The sequence below is a fragment of the Eucalyptus grandis genome, chromosome 5, assembly GCF_016545825.1.
Source record: "Eucalyptus grandis isolate ANBG69807.140 chromosome 5, ASM1654582v1, whole genome shotgun sequence".
NCBI lineage: Eukaryota > Viridiplantae > Streptophyta > Magnoliopsida > Myrtales > Myrtaceae > Eucalyptus > Eucalyptus grandis.
Genome location: NC_052616.1, coordinates 31,683,219 through 31,709,654, shown reverse-complemented (window position 1 = coordinate 31,709,654; position 26,436 = coordinate 31,683,219). Strand labels below are relative to the sequence as shown.

The following is a 26,436-nucleotide window of genomic DNA, read 5'->3' as shown; positions in this document are numbered from 1 at the left end:
AAAAATAATTATTTATTTGTAATTTGTAATTTCTTAAATTAGAATTCAAACAACCACCGGGATTTGCCCGAAAGTGACCACTCTTCCAACATGGAAGGGGAGGTGAAAGGTTCAAATCCCCACCTTCTTAGGGGGGATGAGATGGGGACGCGTAAGTTTCAGGAGTGGGTTTCGACTCCCACGCCCGCAAGAGACAAAGTAAAAGTCTCGAGAGTGAGTATAGTGTAGGAATAAAGTAGGACTGACAAAAAAAAAATTAGAATTCAAACATTATTTATATTGAAATTTAATTTTAATTTTGTTAATTTAAGAACTTTGTTATTTGAGAAAAATAACTTTCCTATTATAGACATTAAAAATACTATCCACCTTTATCCCACATTTCCCATGAGATAATTTTATTCGGCCTATATCCCCTTATATCCGACTTTATTCTATTCTAAGTAAGCACTAAACGTAAGATATGATAAATCATATTCTATCTCAAATTTTGTCCTAACTGCCAAACGCAGCTTGAAAATTTGCCCACTGATTCAAGAACACCAAAATTCCAGCCGTGAACAATACGTTTTACAGTAAATCATTAGATGAATGTTCACTAGGCCTCCAATGTTGGCTGCCATGTTCGACCATCATTATCGATCACCGCAACTCCAGTCGTGGCCATTGAATGCCTAAATCACCAAACCAGGGCCCCAATGCTAACATCCTTCAACAACCTCTTGTGCCGTCATCGTGAACTCTCACTTTCACCAGATCGCCCATGGCCAGATCACCCAAAAAAAAAAAAAAAACAAAAAATGCCACTGCGGATCCGGCCTAGGCAAAACATCAAACACCTGGGGTGCGTCTACTGAAGAACTAACAAAAGCTTGACCGGGACATCAAACAATGACCCAGACAGAAACTTAAAAACCAAGCAGCGTCCAAAGACAATCAATCGCAGCGCCGCCGAGGTCGGAATTCGCACGAAACGAGGAACTGCGAGCCCCGCCCAGCGAGCTCGAAAACAGGGCAAAATGAAGCGCATTTGTGCGCATAGGTGATGGGGCCCTACCCAACTTAGCGACAGCTAGCAGGTGGGCTCGAGACGGATCGAGCTATGGCCGGCCGCCTTAATGTCACTGAGACGGGATCCTTGAGTTGAGGGGGGTTGAACTCAAAAAAGGACTCACCAGAAGGAAGGATGCCGAGAAGCAGGACCCCGGGTGCGGCCAAGCTTCTCTCTCGCTCTCTGCCTTCTCTCAACTCTTAGTCGGGCCGGGCCGGGCCGAGGGAAAGGGAGGATGGACCGGCCCAGTGAGAGGATGGACCGGCCCAGTGGGAGGGACGGAAAAGAAGAGAAAGAAAAAGGGGCCAGGCCGGACCAGCCCTTGCCGGGACTCTTCCTTTTTTAATTAAAATTTTTTATAATTATTTTTTTGAACATTTTTATAATTAATACTAGTAACGCTAATAATCCCATTGTCTATATGCGATGCAATTTAATGAAATTTATTTTTGTTAGGAGTTAAAAATTAATCCATAATTTTTTTTATGTAATTAACGAATAATTGAGCTATCAAAATTTAGGTATCAACACATATAGAGGAAAGTTACTATTTCCGACCAACTGCATAGGTCAAAATAGTCAGTAACTTACTGCATCCATCATATCAACGTGAAATGATTCGTTGTCATACAATATCTTCCGAGACGTGGCTATAAAAGAAAACAAGAGAAGAATGATACCCATATAATATTTTCAATGAATAAACAGAGAAATAATATCCTTAAAAAAAAGAGAGAAATAATAGAGCTTGCTGAATATTGTATGAATATTTCAAATTACGATTTCTTTCTCTAATCCCTCTCACGAGACCGCATATACATGGGTGTTCATTTAATGCGAACGATGCACATTTAAATAAAATTCTAAAAGACATTAAGATATCTCAACTTATACGAAAACAGTTGACTTTTGATGAGCATCTCCGTGCTTCCAGAATGGGATGAGCAACGTACATTCGAGTTTCATTGGAGTTCCCATTTTCCCTTTTCTAACAAAAACGTACGATGATGTGGCAAGTCTCACCTTATACACACACCAAATGATTATCAGAAACACGCAGGTCTATGTTCCTTGTTGATTCCAATAGAATGCATAAGTGCCGTGATTCAAAACCCAATCTTGAACGGGGAGGACGATGGGGAGCAACCCCATTCGGTTCATCTTTTAAGTTGACTTATAATTGCCAAGTCTTCGTCCACGTCCAACTGGCTTTTTGGCCAGGAAAGTTCATCCTAGTTTCTTATGAGAAAAAGAGAAGCCAATTGAAGTGCCGGTCTTGAATACGCAACGTGAAATCTGGACTTATGTGTCTTCGTTGAAGAAAGAGCAGCCCCCAAGCTGGACTTTATCAAATCAAGCAAACGCAGTGGTTTAGCTACAACGACGTAACTGCTATTTAAAATAGTTTCTTCACCCTCCAGAAGATGAAAGTCCGTGGCCGTCTAGTAAATACTCTGATTGAAGTTGCATTCTTTCCAAGCTAAAGAAAAGATGATCATCAATCCACCAACAAATATTTCCTTTGCTGTCTTGATTTCATGCCTAATCTGTTGGACGCAAATTACGTAATCCCAAAATCTCCATAACTAGAACAAGAACATGCATAATTGGGTAGAAAGATTGATACACCAGTTTTGGGATCCATTGTTCTTGAAGCGGAAGCGGAAACACAATGTTCTACGCGCAAGTCATTCTCCTCTATTGCCCTCCGTATCACTGGCTCAATGAGGCGGCCCCCCTCACGTTTAGCGTTAGATAAACACCCCTTAGGTGAGCATACATGTGAGAATTAGGGTTAGAGGAGAGACTTGAGCACTATTTATAGAGTTTCCAGCCAGTCCCTCTCATTACGGGCCAGGCTCAATTCGGCTCACACTAGCTAGCCCATATTAGACTAATTAAGAAACTTACTATCTCACCTTAGACCAAACCCCGTAAACGATAAACGTTAAACGGTAATTACAATATCAATTAATGTAGTCCACAATTAGAAAAACTCTTACATTCTCCCACTTGGACTATATTAATTGAAATCGTACTATATGTGCGCACATTGATCCAGAGATAATTCTTAATAGTCAATCATATCTCATAAAGTCTTAAACACCGAATCATGGCGGTAACTGCATATATACACACAGAGCCTTCCATGGTCACGAGTGCTCTCAACTTTATTGATATGGATTCAATATGGTAGTGTGGCAAATGGATAACATCTCTCATAGAGAGATCCCATTTGTCAGTCACCATTCTCTTACCTTAGGCGACACAAAAAACTTATGCCACTAGAGAATGCTTTATGGTTCCAATGAACCCACATATGTCTTGTCCTCACGGTTAACATTTCTTTATGTATCACAAGACATATGCAAAAGACTAATTACCGGATGCTTGGATGCTCCTAGCTTTCACTCAAGGTTTAATAATACATTGAGACTTTTAACAATATATATATTCAACATAATAACAATTCATTCAAAAATATTTTATTGAATGTAAAAGTTGATATATATATATATATATATATATATATATATATATATATATCAAAGTGTTACTAAATTGTAACAAAACAGATGTAAACTTTATTCAAAGAAAAATAAAACACAGCTCCCACTAAATAACAGCATCCCAAGATGCTCCTAGGCCCATACTAATGACATGTCGATCAAAAACACATGGGCGTAGGCCTTTATTAGTGGATCTGCAATCATATCATCTGTAGGAATATAATCTACTGCAACGTCACCATTTCGCACTGATTCCTTTATAGTAAAAAACTTGACCTTCATGTGTTTTGACCCTTGAGACTTCTATTGTTATTAATAAACAAAACTGCAGAGTTATTGTCACAATATAGCTGTATGGGTCTATCCACAAAATCAAAAACTGATAACTCCCTAATGAGGTTTTGGGAGCCACATAGCTTGAGTAGCAGTTGAAAAACATGCTACAAACTCCACTTGCATGGTAGAAGAAGATATGGATTTCTGTTTTTCGCTCTTCCATGATATTGCACCTCCTGCCAACATAAATATGTATCCTGTCGTTGATTTCTTATCATCTTGACAACCAGCAAAATTTGCATTTGAATAGCCTGCTAGTTGCAAGTCTGGAACATGTCTATACATCAGCATATAATCTTTTGTTATCGTGTCCTGGATTTGATTGATATCTGCCTAGAAGGCTTGTTGCAAAAGCAATATCTGGCATAGTGCAAACTTGAGCATACATGATGCTTCCAAGCACATTAGCATAAGGTACATCTTTCATTTGAGCTTTCTCAAAATCTGAATTAGGGCATTGTGAAAGACTCAATTGATCACCCTTAACAACATGAGCAATTCCTAGTTTGCAATCCTGCATATTGAATCTTTCTAAAACACAATCAATATACGCCCTCTGAGATAAACCCAATGAACGGCATGAGCGATCCCTATGGATCGCAATGCCAAGAACAAAAGACGCCTCACCAAGGTCTTTCATGTCAAATTTTTTTGATAACATCCGCTTTGTCTCATGCAGTAAACCAATGTCACTACTAGCAAGCAAGATATCATCTACATAAAGTATGGGAAAAATATATTTCCTCCCACTGACCTTGGTGTATATGCACTGATCTACTTTGTTCTTAATAAATCCAAATGAAATAACAACACTATGAAACTTGAAATACCACTATCAAATCAAGCAAACGCAGTGGTTTAGCTACAACGACGTAACTGCTATTTAAAATAGTTTCTTCACCCTCCAGAAGATGAAAGTTTGTGGCCGTCTAGTAAATACTCTGATTGAAGTTGCATTCTTTCCAAGCTAAAGAAAAGATGATCATCAATCCACCAACAAATATTTCCTTTGCTGTCTTGATTTCATGCATAATCTGTTGGACGCAAATTGCGTAATCCCAAGATCTCCATAACTAGAACAAGAACATGCATAATTGAGTAGAAAGATTAACGCACCTGTTTTGGGATCCATTGTTCTTGAAGCGGAAGAGGAAACACAATGTTCAATGCGCAAGGCATTCTCCTCTATTACCCTCTGTATCACTGGCTCAATGAGGCGGCCCCCCTCACATTTAGCGTTAGGTAAACGCCCCTTAGGTGAGAATACATGTGAGAATTATGATTAGAGGAGAGACTTGAGCATTATTTATAGAGTTTCCAACCAGTCCCTCTTATTACGGGCCAAGCTCAACTCGGCCCACACTAACCAGCCCATATCTTCGTCCCACTAATTAAGAAACCTACTATCTCACCTTAGACCAAACCCCGTAAAACGATAAACGTTAAATGGTAAATTACAATACCAATCTTGAACGGGGAGGATGATGGGGAGCAACCCCATTCGGTTCATCTTTTAAGTTGACTTATAATTGCCAAGTCTTCGTCCACGTCCAACTGGCTTTTTGGCCAGGAAAGTTCATCCTAGTTTCTTATGAGAAAAAGAGAAGCCAATTGAAGTGCCGGTCTTGAATACGCAACGTGAAATCTGGACTTATGTGTCTTCGTTGAAGAAAGAGCAGCCCCCAAGCTGGACTTTATCAAATCAAGCAAACGCAGTGGTTTAGCTACAGCGACGTAACTGCTATTTAAAATAGTTTCTTCACCCTCCAGAAGATGAAAGTCCGTGGCCGTCTAGTAAACACTCTGATTGAAGTTGCATTCTTTCCAAGCTAAAGAAAAGATGATCATCAATCCACCAACAAATATTTCCTTCGCTGTCTTGATTTCATGCCTAATCCTCTTCATCTCAAACACTTGTGTCAGTGCACAGACGTATCTTTACAAGTCGTGCTCGGGTAGGGCCAATTACACTTTCCCTGGCAAGTTCCAGGACAACCTCAATCGCCTCCTCTACAGGCGGCTTTACAACCAAGGACCCATTTATGGTTTCTACAACACATCAGAAGGGGAAGATCCGGACAAAGTTTATGGTCTCTTCCTCTGCAGGTAAATCACACGCAGAAGATACCCAAAATTTCAACTTTTGCGTAATACCTTTTAGTTCTATTATTGTAATCTATGGAATTGTCTCAGTTGGTACTACGATATATGATGGACCTGATATAATGGTCTTAATTAAAATCCTCTACAAAGTACGGTGATCCAATGCCAACCGAAAAATGATTGTCCAGATTTAAGTGACTACTAATGCAACTTTACTATTACTCTTCAGAGTGGATGTTGGCCCCAAACTCTGTCAGTCTTGCATCGATTCAGCTACCAGCAACATCACAGAAAAATGTCCAGGAGAGAAAGAGGCGATCATATGGTTCGATGAGTGTCTCGTGCGCTACTCTAACAGATCGTTCTTCACTATCATGGAAGAAACACCAGCACTTTATATGTGGAACGTTAACAACGTAACAGATCCCAACAAGTTCCTCCAGATTCTGATGGAAACTTTCAAAAACGTGACGGACACGGCAATTTCCTCCGAAAGATTATACGCGACCATCGAGTTTCAATACTCAAGTTTAGTGACCCTGTATGAGCTTGTGCAGTGCACCCCCGACTTATCAAAGTTAAATTGTTCTGATTGCTTGGCTTATGCGATCGGTCAACTTCCTACCTTTATCAGTGGCGGAAAGCAAGGTGGAAGAGTTCTTCTGCCAAGTTGTAATGTCCGGTACGAATTGTATCCTTTTTATGGGGAACCTAGAGGACAAGCACCAGCACCTTCTGCAACTAACAAAACCAGAACTGAGCCCAGCATTAAAGGTATAAGTTATATAATAGAAATGTGCACTCAGTTGGAAATGGTAATCGTGTAATGGTATCTTTCCATTGATACTCATTCTCAATATAAGCTGTTTTGTGTACCATAATGCACTTTGACTTGCTTTGACAATCTAAACTATGATCATTCTTTCTTGCTTTCACTCAGTTCCTGGTACTATTTACACTTGGTGAAAAGATATGCAGATTTATGGTATGATTAGATGCAAGGAATTACTTTGTCTTGACAGGGGTCGAACGGAGAAAAGCTCCATGGATTCCAATAATTAGCTCAGTCATTGGATCGTGTTTACTAATGTTCATCGTGGGTTCATGCATTTTTTTAAAAAGGACAGAGATATTTAAGAAAGGTACAAATGAATTTCACCTTGCTTGCCATTGGAATGACCATTTTCTAACCTTTACCTTATGAGAGTACGCTCTTGGATTCTTAGTGAAGGAAAACAGCCAAGAGATTCAGTTACTTCATCTGAGACAAGAAATTGGAGAAGAGTTTCCATCAGATACCTGCCGAGAAGAAAAGCCGGTGGATTCTCATGAATTCTCTCTGATACGATTAGATGTCATACGCACAGCCACTGCAAACTTCTCCAATGAATGTAAACTTGGGGAAGGCGGGTTTGGCCCTGTGTACAAGGTAAGCATTTTAGTGACTCAACAGCTATTTATGTGGAAATTAGGAAAATCTTCTAATGGCAGCAAACTGGCAGAGTCATTATGCGTAAAATGAAATGAATCGAATCTGGCTATCAATAGCAATCCTCAAACAGGGATTTTACTGCTGACTTTTATGATGTTTCAGGGAAGATTGGCAGATGGAAAAGAAATTGCAGTTAAGAGGCTTTCAAGAACCTCAGGCCAAGGACTCATCGAGTTGAAGAATGAAGTCATTTTGATTGGCAGATTACAACACAGGAACCTCGTCCGGCTATTGGGATGCTGCTTGGAAGAACCTGAAAAACTCTTGATATATGAATACATGCCCAACAAAAGCCTGGATGTCTTCCTTTTCGGTTTGAGCTATAGCAGATGCACTGAATTTTTTAACTAGTTGATTTTAGTTTTGATAGAGTTGAGTTTCATCTGAGTCTCTCATCGTTGACAGATTCAACTATGGGGCAATCTTTAGATTGGAAGATGCGCATGAAGATCATCTTTGGAGTAGCTAGGGGACTTCTATATCTCCATGAGGATTCTCGCCTAAGAATTATCCATAGGGATCTAAAAGCTAGTAATATTTTACTAGATAAAGGGATGAACCCAAAGATATCTGATTTTGGAATGGCAAGGATCATTGGTGTAAATCAAGAGGAGGCCAACACGAATAGGCTTGTTGGAACCTAGTAAGTGATCTTTCTACGTCTATTATATGTTTGAATGAAGCCAAAAAAGAACTCTGAAGATCAGCTCAACAACACCAAAATGAGCACATTCATATTTCAAAAGTTTCATATAGAAAATTAATTTGCATTGTTTCGAACTTCCAACAAATTGCTCTTCATCACATAATTCCAATCAGTGGATACATGGCACCGGAATATGCGATGGAAGGACTCTTTTCCGTTAAATCAGACGTCTTCAGTTTTGGAGTTCTCTTGCTAGAGATTATAAGCGGGCAAAAGAGTAAAGGTTTTCATCTTCAAGAGCATAGTGAAAGCCTTCTCACCTTTGTATGTTTCTAGTCAGCACTCTTTTATAATATGAAATCCAAGAATTTTGTGCAATTGTCCTTGATTATTTCCCTTTTGAAATGATAGGCATGGAAGTTGTGGTCCGAAGGTCGAGGGTTGGAACTTACCGATCCGTCAATCAAAGAGTCATGTGATGGAGTTCAAGTGCTAAAATGCATACACATTGGTCTACTGTGCGTTCAAAAGACCCAGTGGATCGACCAACCATGTCGCTCGTGGTTCATATGCTAGGAGGCGATACTATCCCACTTACTCAACCATCACAGCCTACATTCTCAGTTGGGAGAGATGTGAAATCACTCGATAGGATTGGTTTGATTCACAAAGCTTCTACTACTAATGAAGTATCCCTTTCAGATGTTTCTCCTAGGTGACCAAATATCATCAGCTCGTCTTAAATTGATTTCTCTTTATACAATGGAAATAGTTCGCAATTTAATAAAATATAATGATAATTACAGTGTGTGATCTCCTTTGCATTGTGACTGTCATTTCTTATTGATGATTTGCCTTGTGATCGTTTCATGTATGAAGGGTAAAAAGCCTGTTAATTAGTCATCATTTCTATTCCAGTTCACCACTTACGTTCTATCAGAATGGTACGTTTACTTGAGTAATGTATCAATATCCAATTCTATAAGTTCTCCATTGATATATAAAAAAATATACATATACAAATTCTATAATCTACCTTGAGTGTATTCGCCAAAATCTCATCCAGGAAGAGTGTTAAGAGTATTTAGATATTAAACAATGCCTTAGCCGGAGTTCCCATCTTCAAATCTTTTGAGGTTCTTATTTGCCTCTTGCTCCGACAAAAAAAGAAAAATTTAGATATTTCTACACTTTAATCTTAGACCAATATTCGGCTTACGCATGAGGATAATGTTAGAGTATTTAAATATTGAACCATGCCTTCATCGGATAAGTTTAAGGTTTTAGAAAAGTTGATCATAGTTACAAATTTTTTACGAAGAGTGCTACCAAGTTAGGGCTGACTTAAGGAACCTATTTGATGTCTAAGTATGTAATATTTCGATCCGATCTTCTATTGTCATTCTCTCTTGAGTTCGTGTCACTTATAATTATATTAGGATCTACGAACTATTTTTCTGTAATCGATTTGGAGAATTAAACAATATTTGATCTTCCGGAGTCGAGTGCTTATGATAAAGGAGAAATAATTGAAGTAATTTCAAGATAACGATCAGAATTTTTATTACTCCTTCCTGCTTCCTACTCCTGGTGATGGGGTTAGCTTGTCCTGTTAAAATGTAATTTGGAAAATTACTAAGTCAATTTTCAACTTGTTGTATGGATGTCAATTTAATTTTAAATTTTTTGATGATTTTCAAGTGTAGTTTCTCTAACTAATTTTCATAGGAAATCACTTATGTGGTGGTTCAATTATCATCGACCGCCCTATATAGCACGGCCAACGATTTAACGTGGATAAAGAAGGAGTTTTGTTTCTTATGATTTTTCTGATTTTTTCTTTTGTCCTATGAAACACAGACTGCCACATCAGTATACATGGACTCAAACATAGGAAAATAGATATGAAAAAAAGAAAAACCAGAACAAACACCAACAGACACAGAGAACATGCGAATGGGGAAGATTGCGGTGGCGACGGCAGTGGCGCGTAGCCACCGGTGTGGGTCATACGTTCCCCACTGGGAAAGCGGCAGATCTTCGTAGTCGTGGTCTCCGTCGTCTTTAGCGGTAGATGAAGACAAACTAAGCACACGGGAAAGCGCAGATCTTGAGCAACTCAAAGCGTTTATGGTGCGAAAGCATACCCTGTTCGACATTGTGATCTTTCACATGCCCTCAATTGGCCCTCTCTCATTACCCACGGGGCCTACCTTGTACGCTGGCCCTTCGCCGACAATCCTTCCTCGCCCTCCACGGGCGCATTCTCAGACCCCATGCCTCCGACGGCGTCTCCAGCTTCCTCACGCTCGCCGATGCCCTACTCCCTTCCCAATAGATAGATCCAATCAGAAAAACCACACTTTCCCATGTCTTTCTTCCGAGAAACGGAATTTTTTTGTGCTTTTTGCTCAAGATTCCCGAGGGTATTGCTTGTCGAATCATATGGTAGGGAGAAGAGTTTTTTTTTTTTTTTTTTTTTTTTCTGCTCCTCATTTGGCTCAAACATTCCCTTTATATCGGCCGATCGAGAGAAGAGTGCCTATTTGAGATTTTTTATAATTTGTTTCTTCATTTTCTTCCACTTTCCTTTTTCATTTTGGTGTTTTTGTTAATTAGGAAATCTTGGATGTGATGATGTCGCAGTCTCCTGCAGTGATTCTTTGATGAGAGTGTCAAGCTCTTTATCCTCTCAGGTGGCTAGTTGTAGATGTATTAGTTATCATCCCCACGTTGAGGTCTTTGCTCATATTACTCGTGAGCTTGAGCACTTCAATCATTCTGTTTCAAATTTTCAGAAATCATCGCAAGAATCAAAGGATTGCCGCAAAGAATTATATCTTGGGAAAGATAGTGCCGGCATAGGGTTGGTTCTGCCAGACATGCAAAGGGTTTGTGAGGGGCGATGTTGAGGTAGATAGAGAGCTCATGAGGCTCTATGAGACCGCCCAGTTGTTAGTGTGCATGGAGGTGTTGGAGGAGAAAGATGAAGAAGCACCAACAATATGCTTCAACATAAGTGTGAACGAGAAGAAAGAAAATAAGAAACAAATTCGTAAAAATGACTCCACACGGTCCTCACATTTGACTGAATGGGGTACAACATTTAAAGAAGGAAAAAGCAAGGGGTAATATGGTCAATACATTATAAAAAGAGTATTTGAACCAAATGAGGAGTGGAAAAATCGCAACTCTTTTTTTTTTAATCAAGTTAGTTAATACATTTTACTTGTTTGATAGAATATCCATGAGACAAAATTACATTTATTGGGAGAAGTTATAGCAACCTGATATTGTATTTACATAAACGTGATATCCATTAGGCAATATGATATTTTCCCAAATTTGTTGCAAGTCTACAACGTGGCAGTGCTCGGCCCTTTTCCATGTGGGTGTCTCTTTGAAAGAAGCTTATGCCTTGAGACTAAGGTCATGGTATCTGTAACAACCTAGTCCGATGAAGACAAGAGTATTTGTTGGGTCAAAGTGCTTGTATAAGGAGCGGCTCCTAACAAGCCTATAGAATGGTGAAGGCGACATGAATGAACCTAGTTGCGCACTGAACAAGAACTATGGGGAGAGTATTTCTGAAATATATATTTGAAATTGAAATTAATTTACAAAAGATGCCTTTTGACGTAAAGGGAACGTTCCTTGTATTAGAACTCTAACATTAAACGTGCTCATATGAGAGTACTACTAGGAGGGTTGACCTCTTAGGATAGTATCCACCTATATACTGAAAGACAAAATCACGAGGCTCAATATGCGATGAGAACAGACCAAAATGGATAATTTCTCAAGCAAGGTAATTTAGAAGTATTATAATATCTCGTCGTAGACTGCAGTTGTCGATATGGTGACGGCTCTCTACTTTCCTCTCAATAGTGGTGGAGGCGGTAGAGGACGACGGAAAGAGCCCATGCTTTGCCAAGAACCACTGTCGCTCATTCATGCTTCGGCAAAGTAAGCCCTAAACTTTTTCGAAAGTTAAGTAAATTCATTTTGTGCTCTAGCAATAGTGGGCACTGATGGACAAGTGCTGGAAAAGCTTTGGTCGAGTGATCAAGAGGTTGAAAATGAAAAACAATAAGGTGATCTCAGCACGGAAAAGAGGGAAAGAAAAAAAAAAGAAAAGACAAATAAAAAAAGACAAAAATAATGTCGCTTTGTCTACCTAAATTGCTGGCCTTGCCAACTAGGCTGCCACATGGGCCATTTGCGATGAAAATCAACTGGAAAAATTACATTGTAAAATTATTAAAAGGTTTAAGGTTAAATATTACAACGTTTATGATTGATTTGATAATTTCACATTGTAATTTAGTAGTTTTATATGGTACAAAGTGGAAGAATGTTGCTAGCAAGTAACAATCATGTAGATAATTTATGAAGGTCAAGTAATCCTTGACATTTTTGAACAAGTTATGCTCATAATTCCTAAAGTTAAGGTTTTCAGATGGGTGATATTTAATACTTTCTCTTGACTAAATGAAGCGAGCCAAAAAAATTCTAAAAGATGAATGAATAAGTACACCAGAAGTCTTAAAACTTTTCACCAAAGTAAAATTAAGTCTTAGATGCAAAAGAAGCCAAAAAGAAATCTTAACGTTAACTCCGTTGAACTTGGTCAATGGAAAATGCCAAATATTTTTTTTCTTTTCTATCCTACGTGGCGGTGATTTGGCTAAAACAATTTTAGCCTTTTGTGTCATGTTTGAGCCACGTCATAGCTGTGTAGGAGAGAGAAAATATCAAAAGATGTTAGCATTTTTCGTTAATCAAGTTAGATGAAGTTAACGGAAGAATTTGATTGCACCAACTTTTAACAAGTTTTAGGACTTGATTGTACTTTTTGTGAATTTTATGACTCTATTAGTTTTATTAACAAGTTTTAGAATTTTTAGTACACTTATATTAAAAAGGAATATATAGGGGTGAGCATGGTCAAGGTTGGTCTGGGCCACCCCCTAACCCTAGGACCAACCCGTACAGTGTCAGTCCTCAATTTTTAGGACCGAGGACCGACCCTATTGAATCTGGGACCAACCGGTTCCAGAGTCAACTCGGGACCGATCGATAATTTTTTTCGTCTTATTTTTTATACTCCCTAAAAAAACAAACTTACAAATTCAAATTACACATCCATCAATAATGCGACATTGTGCAACTAAACTATAAATACCGATACATATTTAACAAATTTAAGATGACATAATAATAGAAATTTCGTACTTGCTAACCGCTCATCGAGATATGTGACAAGATGGAAAGTTCTTGTAATCATCTATCTTTAATATTCATAACATCATATGCAAAAACGTTTTCCTGCATTTGATCATGTAGAGTCCACTCAACCAAAAAATGAGCTTCACACCACTTGACTAGCAAATCACCGTAGCAACTGTAGTACTACTTTACTCTTCAAAAACTTCTACCATTTGACACAAATTGAAAAGCAAAGTGCAGCTGAAATTCATTAGTAAAATACAATTAAACCATAAAAAGTTCAAAATACTTAATATAAACCATGAATATATAACTTCACATCTTGTTAATTCACTTGAACTTCTAAACACTTGAAAACAAAACAAAAGACATTTAATTAATACTCAACAAAAGTTTTAAATTGAAATTACTATTAGTACTATTGATAGAACATTTCAATATAATATAATATAACAAACATTTTATTTAGGTTTGAATATATAAGAGAATTATAAATAATATAATATAATATAATATAATATACGGGGTTGGTCCAGGGTTGGGACCAAAACTCTTAGGACCAAAGACCAACCCGCACATGGTTGGTCCCTAACTTCGGACCAGGACCGACCCAATCCCTTGGGAACTGGACCAGGACCGGTAGGGTTGGGCCGGTCCAGGGTTGGTCCAGGGTCGATTCTAGACCGCTGCTCACCCCTAGGAATATATATGATGCCAAAATTTTGGTTAACCACTAATATAATTAAATTGCATAGCATATTATTTTTTAGAAGCATTCATCATATAGTTCATTAATTGCATCTTGCATTAGATGGTGGCTGTGAATAAACCTGAATTAATCACATAGACTGGGTCAGCACTCGAGTAAAATTCGGCCAACATAGTGGAGCATAGTGGCTGAAATTTTAAGCCCAGGAATAAGGGGTATTGAGTTTTAATTGAGTTAGAATTAGCCCATAGAATTTAAAGACTTTGACTATAATCAAAATAGGCCATAAGGAAATTAAGCCTGTCATCGTTTGAGCTCACAAGGAGCATATTTCAGCCAGCCCACTGCACAGATAGCTCGGCCGAAATTCATAAGAGGGGGAGGTTCTAATTGAGCTTAGTTTAATCAGTTTCAGCCCATTCAAGTTCCATTAGATTTAGGACTTCATTAATTTAAGTCCATTATTTGATTAAGGCCAAAATTAAAAGCCCATAAAAAATCTAGGCTAACACTATCCAATGGAATTAGATCTTCACAAACAAAGGTCGGCAATTCATAATTTCATAATACCCTTAGGCCCCGTTTGGTTCGACTTTGCAAATGGGCTTTGGGACTCTAAAGTCCCTTGGCCAAATGTAAATGTGTTTGATTCATTTTTTTGGACGACTTTGGCGAGATGCAATTGCATCTCCAAATGACTCTAAGGGCCTTTAGCTAAATGTAGGTCTGGAGATGCTTTGGGAAGTTGCATCATGGGAATGCAAATCTTCGGTACAATTCATCTTCTCCAAACCACCACCGATCGGAGGCCAACAATCGCCGGCCAAGGGGTTACGAGCGCCGGCGACACATCGGCGACCGCCGCTGAGGGTCGCCCCACCCCGACGACCATCGCCGGACCTCGGTGATAGCCACCGGGGTTGGGCGACCCCAGGCTCCGGTTGCTAGATCCAAAGGTGGTCGGCGACGGTTAGATCCGGCAGTCCGGTGGCCAGACTTAAAAATATATATATATATATTTTAATTTAATAAAAGTCTTTTACAAACGCAAATTTTACTGAACGGTATTTTGGCCAAAATTGTATCTTAATGCAAATTTTACCAAACGATATTTGCATTTTGGAAAACCGCATTCACCTAAAGGTATTTGCATTTTGGCAAATGAATCCCCCAAAAGCCGAACCAAACAGCCCCTTAAAGAAACACATAGAGAGCAAGAGCAAGGGAGAGGGTCTCGGCATCCTTGCTGCCGAGTCGCACGCCCCCACACCTCGCGCCCTGCATCCCTGCAAGCCTTTGCACCATGATGACTTGCAGCCGCAACCTACTGTTCCTCCATGCTGATCCCAACCGCGACAACAACACTACCGTCCCCATGCCAATGCCGAATCAGATCTGGTAACAACGAAACACCTCCATTATGTTCCTTGCTAATCCGTTGCTGCACCTTGCCGTTCCAACCAGTCGTGAGACGACGACGACGTAGCTGCCCGACTTGCAACTGTTGTATCTACAGATGTCGAATGAAGAAAAGCTCCAACGATTACAATAATTAGCTTGGTCATTGGGTGTTGTTTACTAAATATTCATCGTCGGTTCATGCAATTTTTTTTTAAAGAGGACAAAAAGATTGAAGAAAGGTACAAACGATTTCAGCTTGCTTGCCATTGGAATGACCATCTTCTAACCTTTACCTTATGATAAGGAGAATAGCCTAGGGGTTACTTCATCCGAGACAAGAAATCGGGGAGAGTTTTCCTCTCGAGAAGGAAAATAGGCTTCCCAAAATTATCTCTGATATGACTAGACATCATATGCGCGGCCAATGCAAACTTTTCCAACGAATGTATACATAGGGAAGGTGGGTTTGGCCTTGCGTACAAGATAAGCAGTCTAGTGACTCAACACCTATTTATCGGAAGATTAGGAAAATCTTCTAATGGTAGCAAATTGGCAGTCATTATCGGTAACACGAACTGAATCAAATTTGGCTATCATTAGTAATTTCAAATAGGAATTTTACTACTAACTTTGCCCTGTTTCCAAGCACATTGGCGGATGGAAAAGAAATTACAGTTAAGAGGCTTTCAAGAACCTCAGGCCAAGGACTCATCGAGTTGAAGAATGAAGTCATCTTGATCGCCAGACTACAAAAAGGAACCTCATCCGGTTATTGGGATGCTGCTCGGAAGAACATGAAATTACATGCTCTACAGAAGCCTGGATGTCTTCATTTTCTGTTTGAGCTTTATCAGATGCTATGATTTTTTTAGCTAGTTGATTTTAGTTTTGCAAAGTTGAGCTATCTGAGTCTCTCGTCATCGGCAGATTCGAATATAAGGGAATCTCCAGATTAGAAGATGTGCATGAACATCACTTGTGGAATAGCTCGGGGACTTCTATATCTGCACGAGGATTCTCGCCTGAGAATTATTCATGGGGATTTGAAATCTAGCAATACTTTGCTAAATGGTGAGATGAATCCAAAGATATTTGATTTCAGAATGGCAAGGATCTTCAATGTAAATCAAGATGAGGCCAACACAAGCCGGGTCATTGGAACTTAGTAAGTGATTTAATATCTTTCTATGTCCGTTACATCTTTCAATAATTCAATAGGCCAACAAAGAACTCTGATGATCAACTCAACAATACCAAAATGAGCACATTCATATTTTAGAAGTTTCATCTTGCAACTAATTGCTCTTCATCGCATGATTCTAGTTACGGGATACATGGCACCGGTGTGTGCAATGGAAGGACACTTTTTATGTGAAATTAGACGTCTTCAGTTTTGGAGTTCTATTGCTAGAGATAGTAAGCGGGCAAAAAAATCTGGGTTCTCACCTCCAAGAGTACGGTGAAAGCCTTCTCACCCTTGTATGTTCCTAGCCACCATCTCATTTTTATATGAAGTCCGAGAATTTCGTGCGGCTGTCCTCATTTACTTTCCTTCGCTTAATGACAGGCTTGGAAGTTGAGGCTAGAAGGTCGAGGGTGGGATCTTGTCAATCCATTGATCAAAGAGTCATGTGCTAAAGTTGAAGTAGTAAAATACATACATATCAATCTATTATGCGCTCAAGAAGACTCGGATGATTGACCGACCATCTATCTTGTGGTTCATATGCTAGGAGGTGATACTATTCCACTTACGCAACCATCACGGCCTGCATTCTCAGTTGCAAGAGATGTGATAACACTCAATCCTATTGATCTAATTCACAATGTTTCCACTATCTATGAAGTAACTCTTTCAGATGCTTCCCCTAGGTGACCAAGGACCATCAGCTCGTCGTCAATTTTTTTTTTTGGTCGAAAGAGGTAAAAACTGCATTAACTTGAAATAGAGCTACAAAAGTTTAACGCCTTAGAACTAATGAGGTCGAAAAGAAAAGGAGGGGGATACATCACAGTTTGAAGGAAGGAAGTTCTGCCTATGGGCCTTTGCGGCCCAATCTGCCACAAAATTGGCCTCCCTTCGATAGTGACGCAACTATAGGTTAGGGAAGCTCGTCGTCAATTTGATTTTCTGTTTTCTACAATGGAAATGCTGTTAGGGTTGACTACAATATTTTATTTTTATTTTTTTACGACTTTGAATAAATCTTGTTTATTGTGTATATCCTTAATTAATTGTAATTTCTTTATATCATGTTACGTTCTATAGTTATTGTGTATAGCATGCTCAAGTTTTTTTTTTTTTTTTTTTTTTTTTTTTTTTTTTATGCTAAGGATTCGGCCTAGCTCATTGGCCTAGCTCACCTTTGGGAGCATAGTGCCAACTATACATCGGAAGAGACTGGCCCAGCAACCCACCGTCGGAACCCCCCACTTAAATTACAAAACCGTCTTGGGAGTCGAACCTCTGACTTAGTAGCCAAATTCAGGAAGCAAGCCTCACCGTGGCCATGCGTGGGTGGGTGCATGCTTATGTTTTGGTTTTTTTTTTTTTTTTTTTTTTTGTTGGTAAAATCATGTTTTGTTCTTTATATATACAGAAATGAAAATATTCTCCCTTTCGCATGTTTCATATCGTAGTACTGGAGCTTGACGATCTTGAGCAAATTTTGAGTGCACCGAGTGCGACACACCCGGAGCACACCTCACATCTCGTATCATTCATTTTTGTTATAATTACTATCATCTCTTTCTCAATGTCGATTCTTAACATTTTCATTAAGTGTGCACAGACGTCAGCGTACTGCTACGTAACATATACACGTCGACTTTCTCCCTTCACCACATCAAATCGCTTTTTTGGATCTTTTCTCCCAACTTTATTTGACTTCTTCATTACCTTGACTTTGAAAGGTTATTAAAGATAATTAAGTATTTTACTTGGATCCGGTAATTAAGTATTTTACTTGGATCCGGTTTGTATATATTTCCCTTGATTGTGCATATTTTTGAGTGACTATAATCGTATCATAAATCAAATCTAAGTTTAGTTTGCATGTGTTTCCACCCAATTCATCAACTTCATTCGTCATTCCGCATTTGATTTGGACGAAGTCATGTAGGGCAATTGGCATCTACGTTGAATTTTTGATAAGACAAATTGTTGATGGTACTCAAGTGATCTATTTTTCAAATTTTTAGCATTTAAGTGAGTATTATACGAAAATTATGACACTCCTGTTGTTCTTACCCTCATCTTATGGTGTCATTCTTGTTTGACTTCATGCCACTTGAAATTATCTTAAGATGCATCAAAGATTTCACAACAACATTTGATCATCGGGTTTGAACCTAAATGATAATAGATGAATAATTCAGGGAATCTGAAAATAAAGATCAGAAATTTATTTTCCTCCTTCTTGCTTCCTTTTTCTCTGATGGGTTGGCTTGTCCCGGTTGGATGTAATTTAGTAGCTTTGCATGGGACAAATTAGAAGAATGTTTCTAGCAAGATACGATCATCTAGATAATCTTCGAATGTCAAGTAACCCTTCGCATTTACCATTTTTTGTCGAAAAGAGGGCATTATAACATTCTTTTTCATATTCATCCATTTGATTTAATGCCCACAAGTTAACATCGTAATTCGTAAACTTGAGGTTTGCCGATGGGCGACATTGAGGGTTGCAATGCTTTCTCTTGGTTAATTGAAGACGGCCAAAAAAAAAAAAAAAAATCTTATAAAAGGGATTACACATCTCATCAGCTGCATCATATACAAACTGGTCCAATAACACCGTATATCTCCCGGGACTAACAAAAATAAGCCCAATAAAAAGTAAAACTAAAAATACATATGTAAAACTTTCTCAAAACAACTACTACTACCAAAACAAAAAAACAAAAAAACAAAAAAACAAAAAAACTGAGTTTCGAAAAAAGTCCTCCTTCGATGACAACTCCCGTCGTATTAGTGGACAACACAATAAAAAAAAAGGGTGATAACATACTTTTTTTTGTTGTCTTTCATTTGTGAAGTTTGCTCCGTTGCCTTTGCATAAGATGTCAATTTCATTTTGTTGCCTTTGGTAACTAAGGGGACCAAAAAAAAAAAAGGTAAGCCAATATTTTTTTTATAATTGCCTTACGTACCAAATGTGATTTTTTTTTTTTTGTTGCATTTGGTACCAAATGTCAGACAATAACGTTCATTATCTTTCAAAACCAAAGGCAAAAAATAAAAATCGTCTTGCTCAAAGGCCACAAAATTCATTCTTTTTATCCCTCATAGATTGGCCAAAGACGACAAAAATATTCACAGATTAAGGTGTGTTTATTTCACGGAAAACTCAATGATAAAGGAAAATGTTTTATGAGAAAGCATTTTCCAAGAATACGATTTGTTTTCCTTTGTTTGGTGATGTATAATTAAAAATGTTTTCTGCTGTTTGGATCCTATTAAAAAATAGTTTCACACTTCATCATAGGAAATTTTTTTCCGGGCTGGCTTACAAGGGGTGAGCTCCAACCTTGTCACCGAGGTGCCAAGCTTGCCAACCGGTTGCTAGAGGTTGCGAGCTCGCCCAATCTGGCGAGGCTTATGCCTCATCATTGGAGGCCACGACCTCTCCCGATTTAGCGAGGCTTGAGGCTCATCGGTCTCGGGCAAGCTCAAGCCTTGTTATAGAAGGCCATGAAATCGCTCGATTTGGTGAGACCGAGTTCACGGCCATAAGGATGGCCAATGATAGGTGAAGAAGCAAAAAGAAATAGGAAGAAAAGAAAAAGAAACATAAGCAAATTTGAATTTTTTTTTATTTTAAAAATGTTTTCCAAGTTTTAATTTTTTAAAAAATAAAAAATTCAAATTCAATTTTTTTAAATATATTTATATAAGAATAATTGTTTGTAAACCAAGCATCAAATATAAGCTTTGGTAAATTCGGAAAACGTTTTCCGGTCCTTTCAAAGGAGAAATCATTTTCTTGAATTTAAGCTTTGTTAGGAAAACATTTTCCGTTGACTCATTTTCCTGAGGGACCCAAATGCCAGAAAATGAGGAAAACGTTTTCCCTGAAAATGTATTCCGTGAAACAAAAGCACCCTAGTCAATTTTTAGGCTGAACAGGCACCAAAGGCGATGGAAAACCGTGCTGCATTAAGTTTATTTTTGGGGCTTGGCGTGCCGACAAATATTTTCATCTTCATCGCCTTAGATTGTTCGTTTCTTTGTGACGCCCGGATGTTGAGGCAGAGGATCTTCTCCGTGAAGGGGAGGGAGATGTCGGGGGTGGGTTGGTGTGTCGGGGGTGATTGTGGAGGAGGCTCTTGGGGGCTTTGTGGCCCATTGGGTTGCGGTGGAGGTTGAGGTGGAAGATGGTGGCAATGGTGACGGTGGTTGTGGTGATAAGTTTGGGGAAGAACAACGAATGGGAGAGTAAAATGATGCGTGGCAAGGGTGAGCTTTTGCGTTTGGGTGTGGAGGAAGATGATTCTTCACACCCGAATTTTTGCTGTCTTTTAGGGTATCCTTTTATTTTACCAAAAAATACGAAAATATATAAAAAGGAAAAAAAAATTAAAAAGATGAATAAAGTATTAAAGAAAAAAAGAAAGAAGAAAAAAAGAGTTGAGTGGGCCGGCATAGTTAAGCCCATTCCTTTATTTCTTGTTCAGCCCATCCATTTTTTGTTTATTCTTTGAGCCCATCAGAACCTTAAATGAAGAAAAAGCCCAGCCCGCACGTCTGTCTTTTCTCTTCCTCACGCACTCCCCCATTTCCCCAGCGATGAAAAAAAACGACTGTGACAAAAAAAAAAAAAAAAAACCTCTACTGTGACGCCACAGGAGTGACGTGAGCAAAGCTGGGGCAAAAAGAATGGCTGAGCTGGCGTAGGAGGGGGACGGTGAGCAGCGTTCGAGAAAGAGAGGGAGGTCTCACGGGTTCTGGGAAGGAGAGCTGGGCAAAAAACCAGAAAGGGAACGCTCGCGAGGAGGTCGGACTGGTTTTGTGGAGAGGGCAGACGGTTTTCGAGGGTGAAAGGAGGAGACTCCGCCGTTGCAGAGGAGAAAGGGGGAAGAGATGTGGGTTTTTTTTACCTGATCTCTCTGCGCTTGACGGTGGACATGGTGGTGTTCACGCTGAGACATTGATGCATCAAGGGGTTTGAAGATGCTGGAGATTTTACTGTGAAGGAAAGATTCAAGACTAGCATGCACGTGAATATAGTCTTCTACCTAATTGTTGGATCCGTCGGCCCGATTGGCCTTGTTCTTCTCATCATGACGCACGAGAATTGCCCACAACTTGAGCCAAAGAATACAAGAAGAGGAGCGCATCGGCCATTGGAGATAGGGAGGAGGCGAAGAGAGAGACCGAGAGTGAGAGATTTTCTCCTCCTTCGCCGGCTGTTCGTCTGAATCGCCTTGACCCCCTGCGGTAGCCAACTCGCCCGTTGCCGTCCGCCGTAGCAAGCTCCCGAACCAGGTAACCCTGGAGACGCACCGCATTTTCCCTCGCTTATTAACTTCGAGAACGGGAGACCGAACCGACGGGATTTTGGGGCAGATCGTACAAAACCCATACCGATTTGTTGCCGATAACGTTGGTTTAGAGCTTAATATGCTGGGTTTATGCCACGAACGATGTTAAATCCGAACTTGGAAATGGTATTCCGAATCGCACGTCAACCGTTTGACAAAATGCTTGAATGAAGCACCGAATTCAAGTTCATAAAATCGATGCTTAATATCTTGGTTTTGCGCTCGGAGTTGTTCTAATATTGTTGCATTATCACTGAATCTGCGTTTCCCTTTGATTTTGTGGCATATTGTTGGATGCACGAGTCGGCCATGGATGAATGTCGTCTCGTCGGAAAATCCACACCCTTCGCCAGAGGAGCCCGTGGTTAGAGGCCGCTATAGTCAGTCCTTTCTTTTGTCTCGGCGTGAATATATGTGTTTGCTTTGCTGCTACCGCTTTTTTTCTTTTTTCTTTTTTTGGGATGTATGTTTCCGGCGAGCTTAATGTCGCCGGAATGAGTCCGGCGTTAGCAGGAGTATGTGGCCGGAAGTGCCCCACGCCATTCGGATTAAACAGCCGGCCATGGGCGGCGGTGTGCGGCGGTGTAAGCGTCGGTGTACGTAGAGGATGGCATGGTCTCGAGTTGTATGGGTTCGGAAAAAAAAAAACAGAGAGAAGATGAAGTTGCGGAAAGGAGAAGGATGAAGAAGAAGGTGCAATGGAAAAGGACAAAATAGAGAAAAAGACAAAAGAAAAAGAGAAAAAGAAAGAAAATAGAAAAATCATTAAAAAACTAAAAAGTTGATTTTTTTTTTTTTTAATCCAATTGGGCCGGATCTAGGTTTGGATTGATTCAAAGTGGCGGATCAGTTAAACCCGTTCCCCGAATATAATGATAATAAATAAGTTTAACATTTTTTAAAAATCGAAAATAAAAAATTTAGGAAATAATAAAAAATTCGGAATATTCGAGAATCAATAAAAAAATAGAATTTCAGAAAATCATTACAAAACTAAAAAAACCAAAAAGTCATTAAAAAATTTAAAAAGTTCGGAAAAACATTAAAACATTTGAAAAAAAGCATAATATTTATAAAAATCTAGAAATTCAGAAAATCATTAAAAATTTTAGAGAAAATTCAGAAAATCATTAAAAAATCAGAAAATCCTGAAAATAATATATATATATATATATATATATATATATATATATATATATATAAAATTTTAGAAAAATTGGAAAATCCTTTAAAAATGTTAAAGCCCAAAATTTGGACAAGCCTTTAGGGCTTTAAAATAGGGATTTCTGTTTTGCTTTGTGTTGTTTATTTTTTATGAACAATTTTAGGATGCTTGCATACTTTTATATGATTATAATTAATTGCACTTTTCAATATTTTGATGTTTTTTTTTCTTATTTTAGAATGGTTAGGACTAACCTTATATTTTTCTTGATAGATTGCTATGGCGTTAGTTAACACATGATTAGGTTAGGTACTAAAAGGGCGTTAGCCTTATGGCTAACCCTCGAGTCTAAAATATCTTGTTACGTAAATAGTAAGATATCCTCTCGTATCTTATTGGATTTCTAGCCAAGCCCTCTATAGTCAAAATTTGTATAGGCTTAACTGATCAAAATTTTGAACGCCCGATATCGCGTGAGATATGAGCTTAAGAGAGTCCGAGTCAATAGAAGATCGTCGGCCTGAAGCGACAATACCTCTAAACCTAACAAGCTCCCTCCCTCGCGAAAGGGGTTAGGTTGCAACAATGATGCTCACTCCGGTTATATTTGTTTTTCTATGTATATGATACCTGGAGATTGGGCAGGAAGTTAATGGCTGGTGATAAATTGTGCGGATTGTTTGGGTGGTGAAAGGTAACGTTTTTTCTACTCACTCTTTTGCTAATACACTCTATTACAATGTTTCAACAATATTGTCTCTTATGGGTCCCATTTTATTTTATTTTGTCCTCTGTGTTCTCTCTTTACTTGTTCGATCTGTTGAAACATGTCTCAAATTTGAGCCCGAGTGAAAATCTAAATTTTGGAAATAAGTAAAATAAAAATAAAAAGGAGTACACTATATATGTAAGTCAACGAAGGAATTCTGACTTGGTGTTGGACTCTGTGTGAGAAGACTCAAATAAGTACGTATTGGTCTAACTTTGACTCGGATATTTTACATGTTTTCATAAATAAGTATCTCCTATCATTGGATGCTAAGGGTCGCAGTGTGGTCTTTGTTCCATTCATGTCCAAAGAAAGGGAGAAAACTCTCGAAGCATCGTTCTGACCAAGTGCTTGAGGTGGATTTTTCTTCCTGGAATTACACCAATAGTTTTAGTGTTAAAGTCAATTAAATCTTGTGGTAAGATTTGTTAATTCCTCCGTAAGATTGAGAGATTATCTCGTGAGGAATTGTAAGGCTAATATAATTCTGCAGAGAAAAATCCACCCCTAGTGCTCGGTCAGACTTGCGCTTCAAGTTTTTCTCTCTTTCTTTGCACAAGAATGGAACGAAGACCACGCTGCGACCCTTGGCATCCAACGATAGAAGATACTTATATATGAAAACATGTAAAATTTCTTAGTCAAAGTCATACCAATAATCCCTTAGTTGAGTCTTCTCATGAGTGGAGTCCAACACATAAGTGTAAAATATCCTCTCTTTCCTTTATTGACTTAATATCTCAAAACAAATATTGTGTGCTCCGTTTTTTTTTTTTTTTTTTTTTATTTCATGCATTTCCAAAATTCATATTTTTACTTTGGATTCAAACTCGAGACATATTCTAATAATTTCCACCTTCGCTTGACGTTTGAGCCAAATTATAATACCTTTGCTAAAAATTTGAACTCTGCTGCTACTCTCTCGTAGTCTTGATGGGTTCAATTGCCACCCATGATTTCCAAATCCAAGTTTTGCTTGAACTCTGCTATAACTGAATACCTCATCAAAGCACCAACTACACATACACCTTTGATTGCTCTCTACAGGGATTTTTTGATATAACCTCTCAACCACAGATAAATCAAAACTACTTTTATTGTCACGTCCCGATCCTCAGGCACGCACACATCCTTCTCACTTGGTCGATTTTATAATGCGATATCCCGGACAATGTATCGCCGACCCTTTCAATTTTTAAGCACATGCGGAAGCGATTAAAATCCCAGACAATAAAACGATGGGATAGAAAAGCAAAAAGGCCATATTTTTCATATTGAAATTTATAACCACACTTTTATACAAACCACAAACCCTTTCATAACTATTCACATTAAAACAGAGATCTCAAAAGAAGACAGAAACTTAGATGAACTAGGCCGTGCTCAAGGCCCCTCTCGGGATTATCTTCTTCTCCCAAAAATCTTTTTCCTTAAGTTTCACCTCCAAGTTCTCCTTCTCGGACTCCTCCTCGCTCCTCGGCGGGGTCCCGAAATGTTTTCCCCAAAGCGGGATGAGACTACGTCTCGGCGAGTTCTACCCCACTAAGCCCGATTAGTAAACTATTATACTAAAGGCTGCCTAAACACGCACAGGGTAGAGGACTTACCTTGGCCTCTGATCCCACCTGCAAGTCAGTACAATTCATAATAGGCACCCAAGCAATTATATTACCGATCGAAGCATCGATCAAATCGACCTAGTCGATTATATTTCAACAAGACCACTCACGGTCATTTCCATTCAGTCAATCAATTCACAATATCAAATCAAAGCAAGGATCAATCGACCTAGTCGATTACATGTCAGACGGACCATTCTAGGTCATTGATTCCACACCATATATTCCTTCATCGAGTACTCAGTCACAGAGCCACATCAATGCTCTCGGGCGTCAACTTCGCCAAGGTGACGTATCCACTAGACAACTGTGTGCGTTCTTTAAGGCGCCGTTTTCGCCAGTGATATCCCAAATCACCGAACCACACATGCCTACAATGATTTGATCAATAGACAATTGCGTGCGTTCTTTAAGGCGCCGTTTTCGCCAGTGATGCCCTTATCACCGAACCACGCATGCCTATAACCATGTACTCAATAGACAATTGTGTGCGTTCTTTAAGGCGCCGTTTTCGCCAAAGGTGAGTTCCATAATCACCGAACCACACATGCCTATAACAATGTATTTAATAGACAAGTGTATGCGTTCTTTAAGGCGCCGTTTTCGCCAGTGACATCCTTAGTCACCGAACCATACATGCCTATAACAATATGAGTACTAGACCGATACGTGCGTTCTTTAAGGCGCCGTTTTCGCCAGTGATATCCCAATCACCGAACCACGTAGGTCCATAATAATGTATGTACTAGACCGATACGTGCGTTCTTTAAGGCGCCGTTTTCGCCAGTGATGTCCCAATCACCGAACCACGTAGGTCCATACACCGTGTCGATTGGTTCAATCCCAGAGTACTTCGATTCACT

At 39.0% G+C, this 26,436-nt stretch overlaps 1 protein-coding gene across 1 annotated transcript; it reads left to right on the top strand.

The window, feature by feature from the left end:
* Positions 1 to 6,189: 6,189 nt before the first annotated feature.
* LOC104444860 (cysteine-rich receptor-like protein kinase 10) lies at positions 6,190 to 9,060 on the top strand. Its single transcript, XM_039312592.1, is given in 8 exon segments — positions 6,190 to 6,774; positions 7,023 to 7,142; positions 7,227 to 7,429; positions 7,595 to 7,805; positions 7,898 to 8,135; positions 8,312 to 8,462; positions 8,550 to 8,664; positions 8,667 to 9,060. Coding segments are annotated over 8 exon segments (1,629 nt in total). The 5' UTR covers positions 6,190 to 6,374; the 3' UTR covers positions 8,858 to 9,060.
* The last annotated feature ends 17,376 nt before the right edge of the window (positions 9,061 to 26,436 follow it).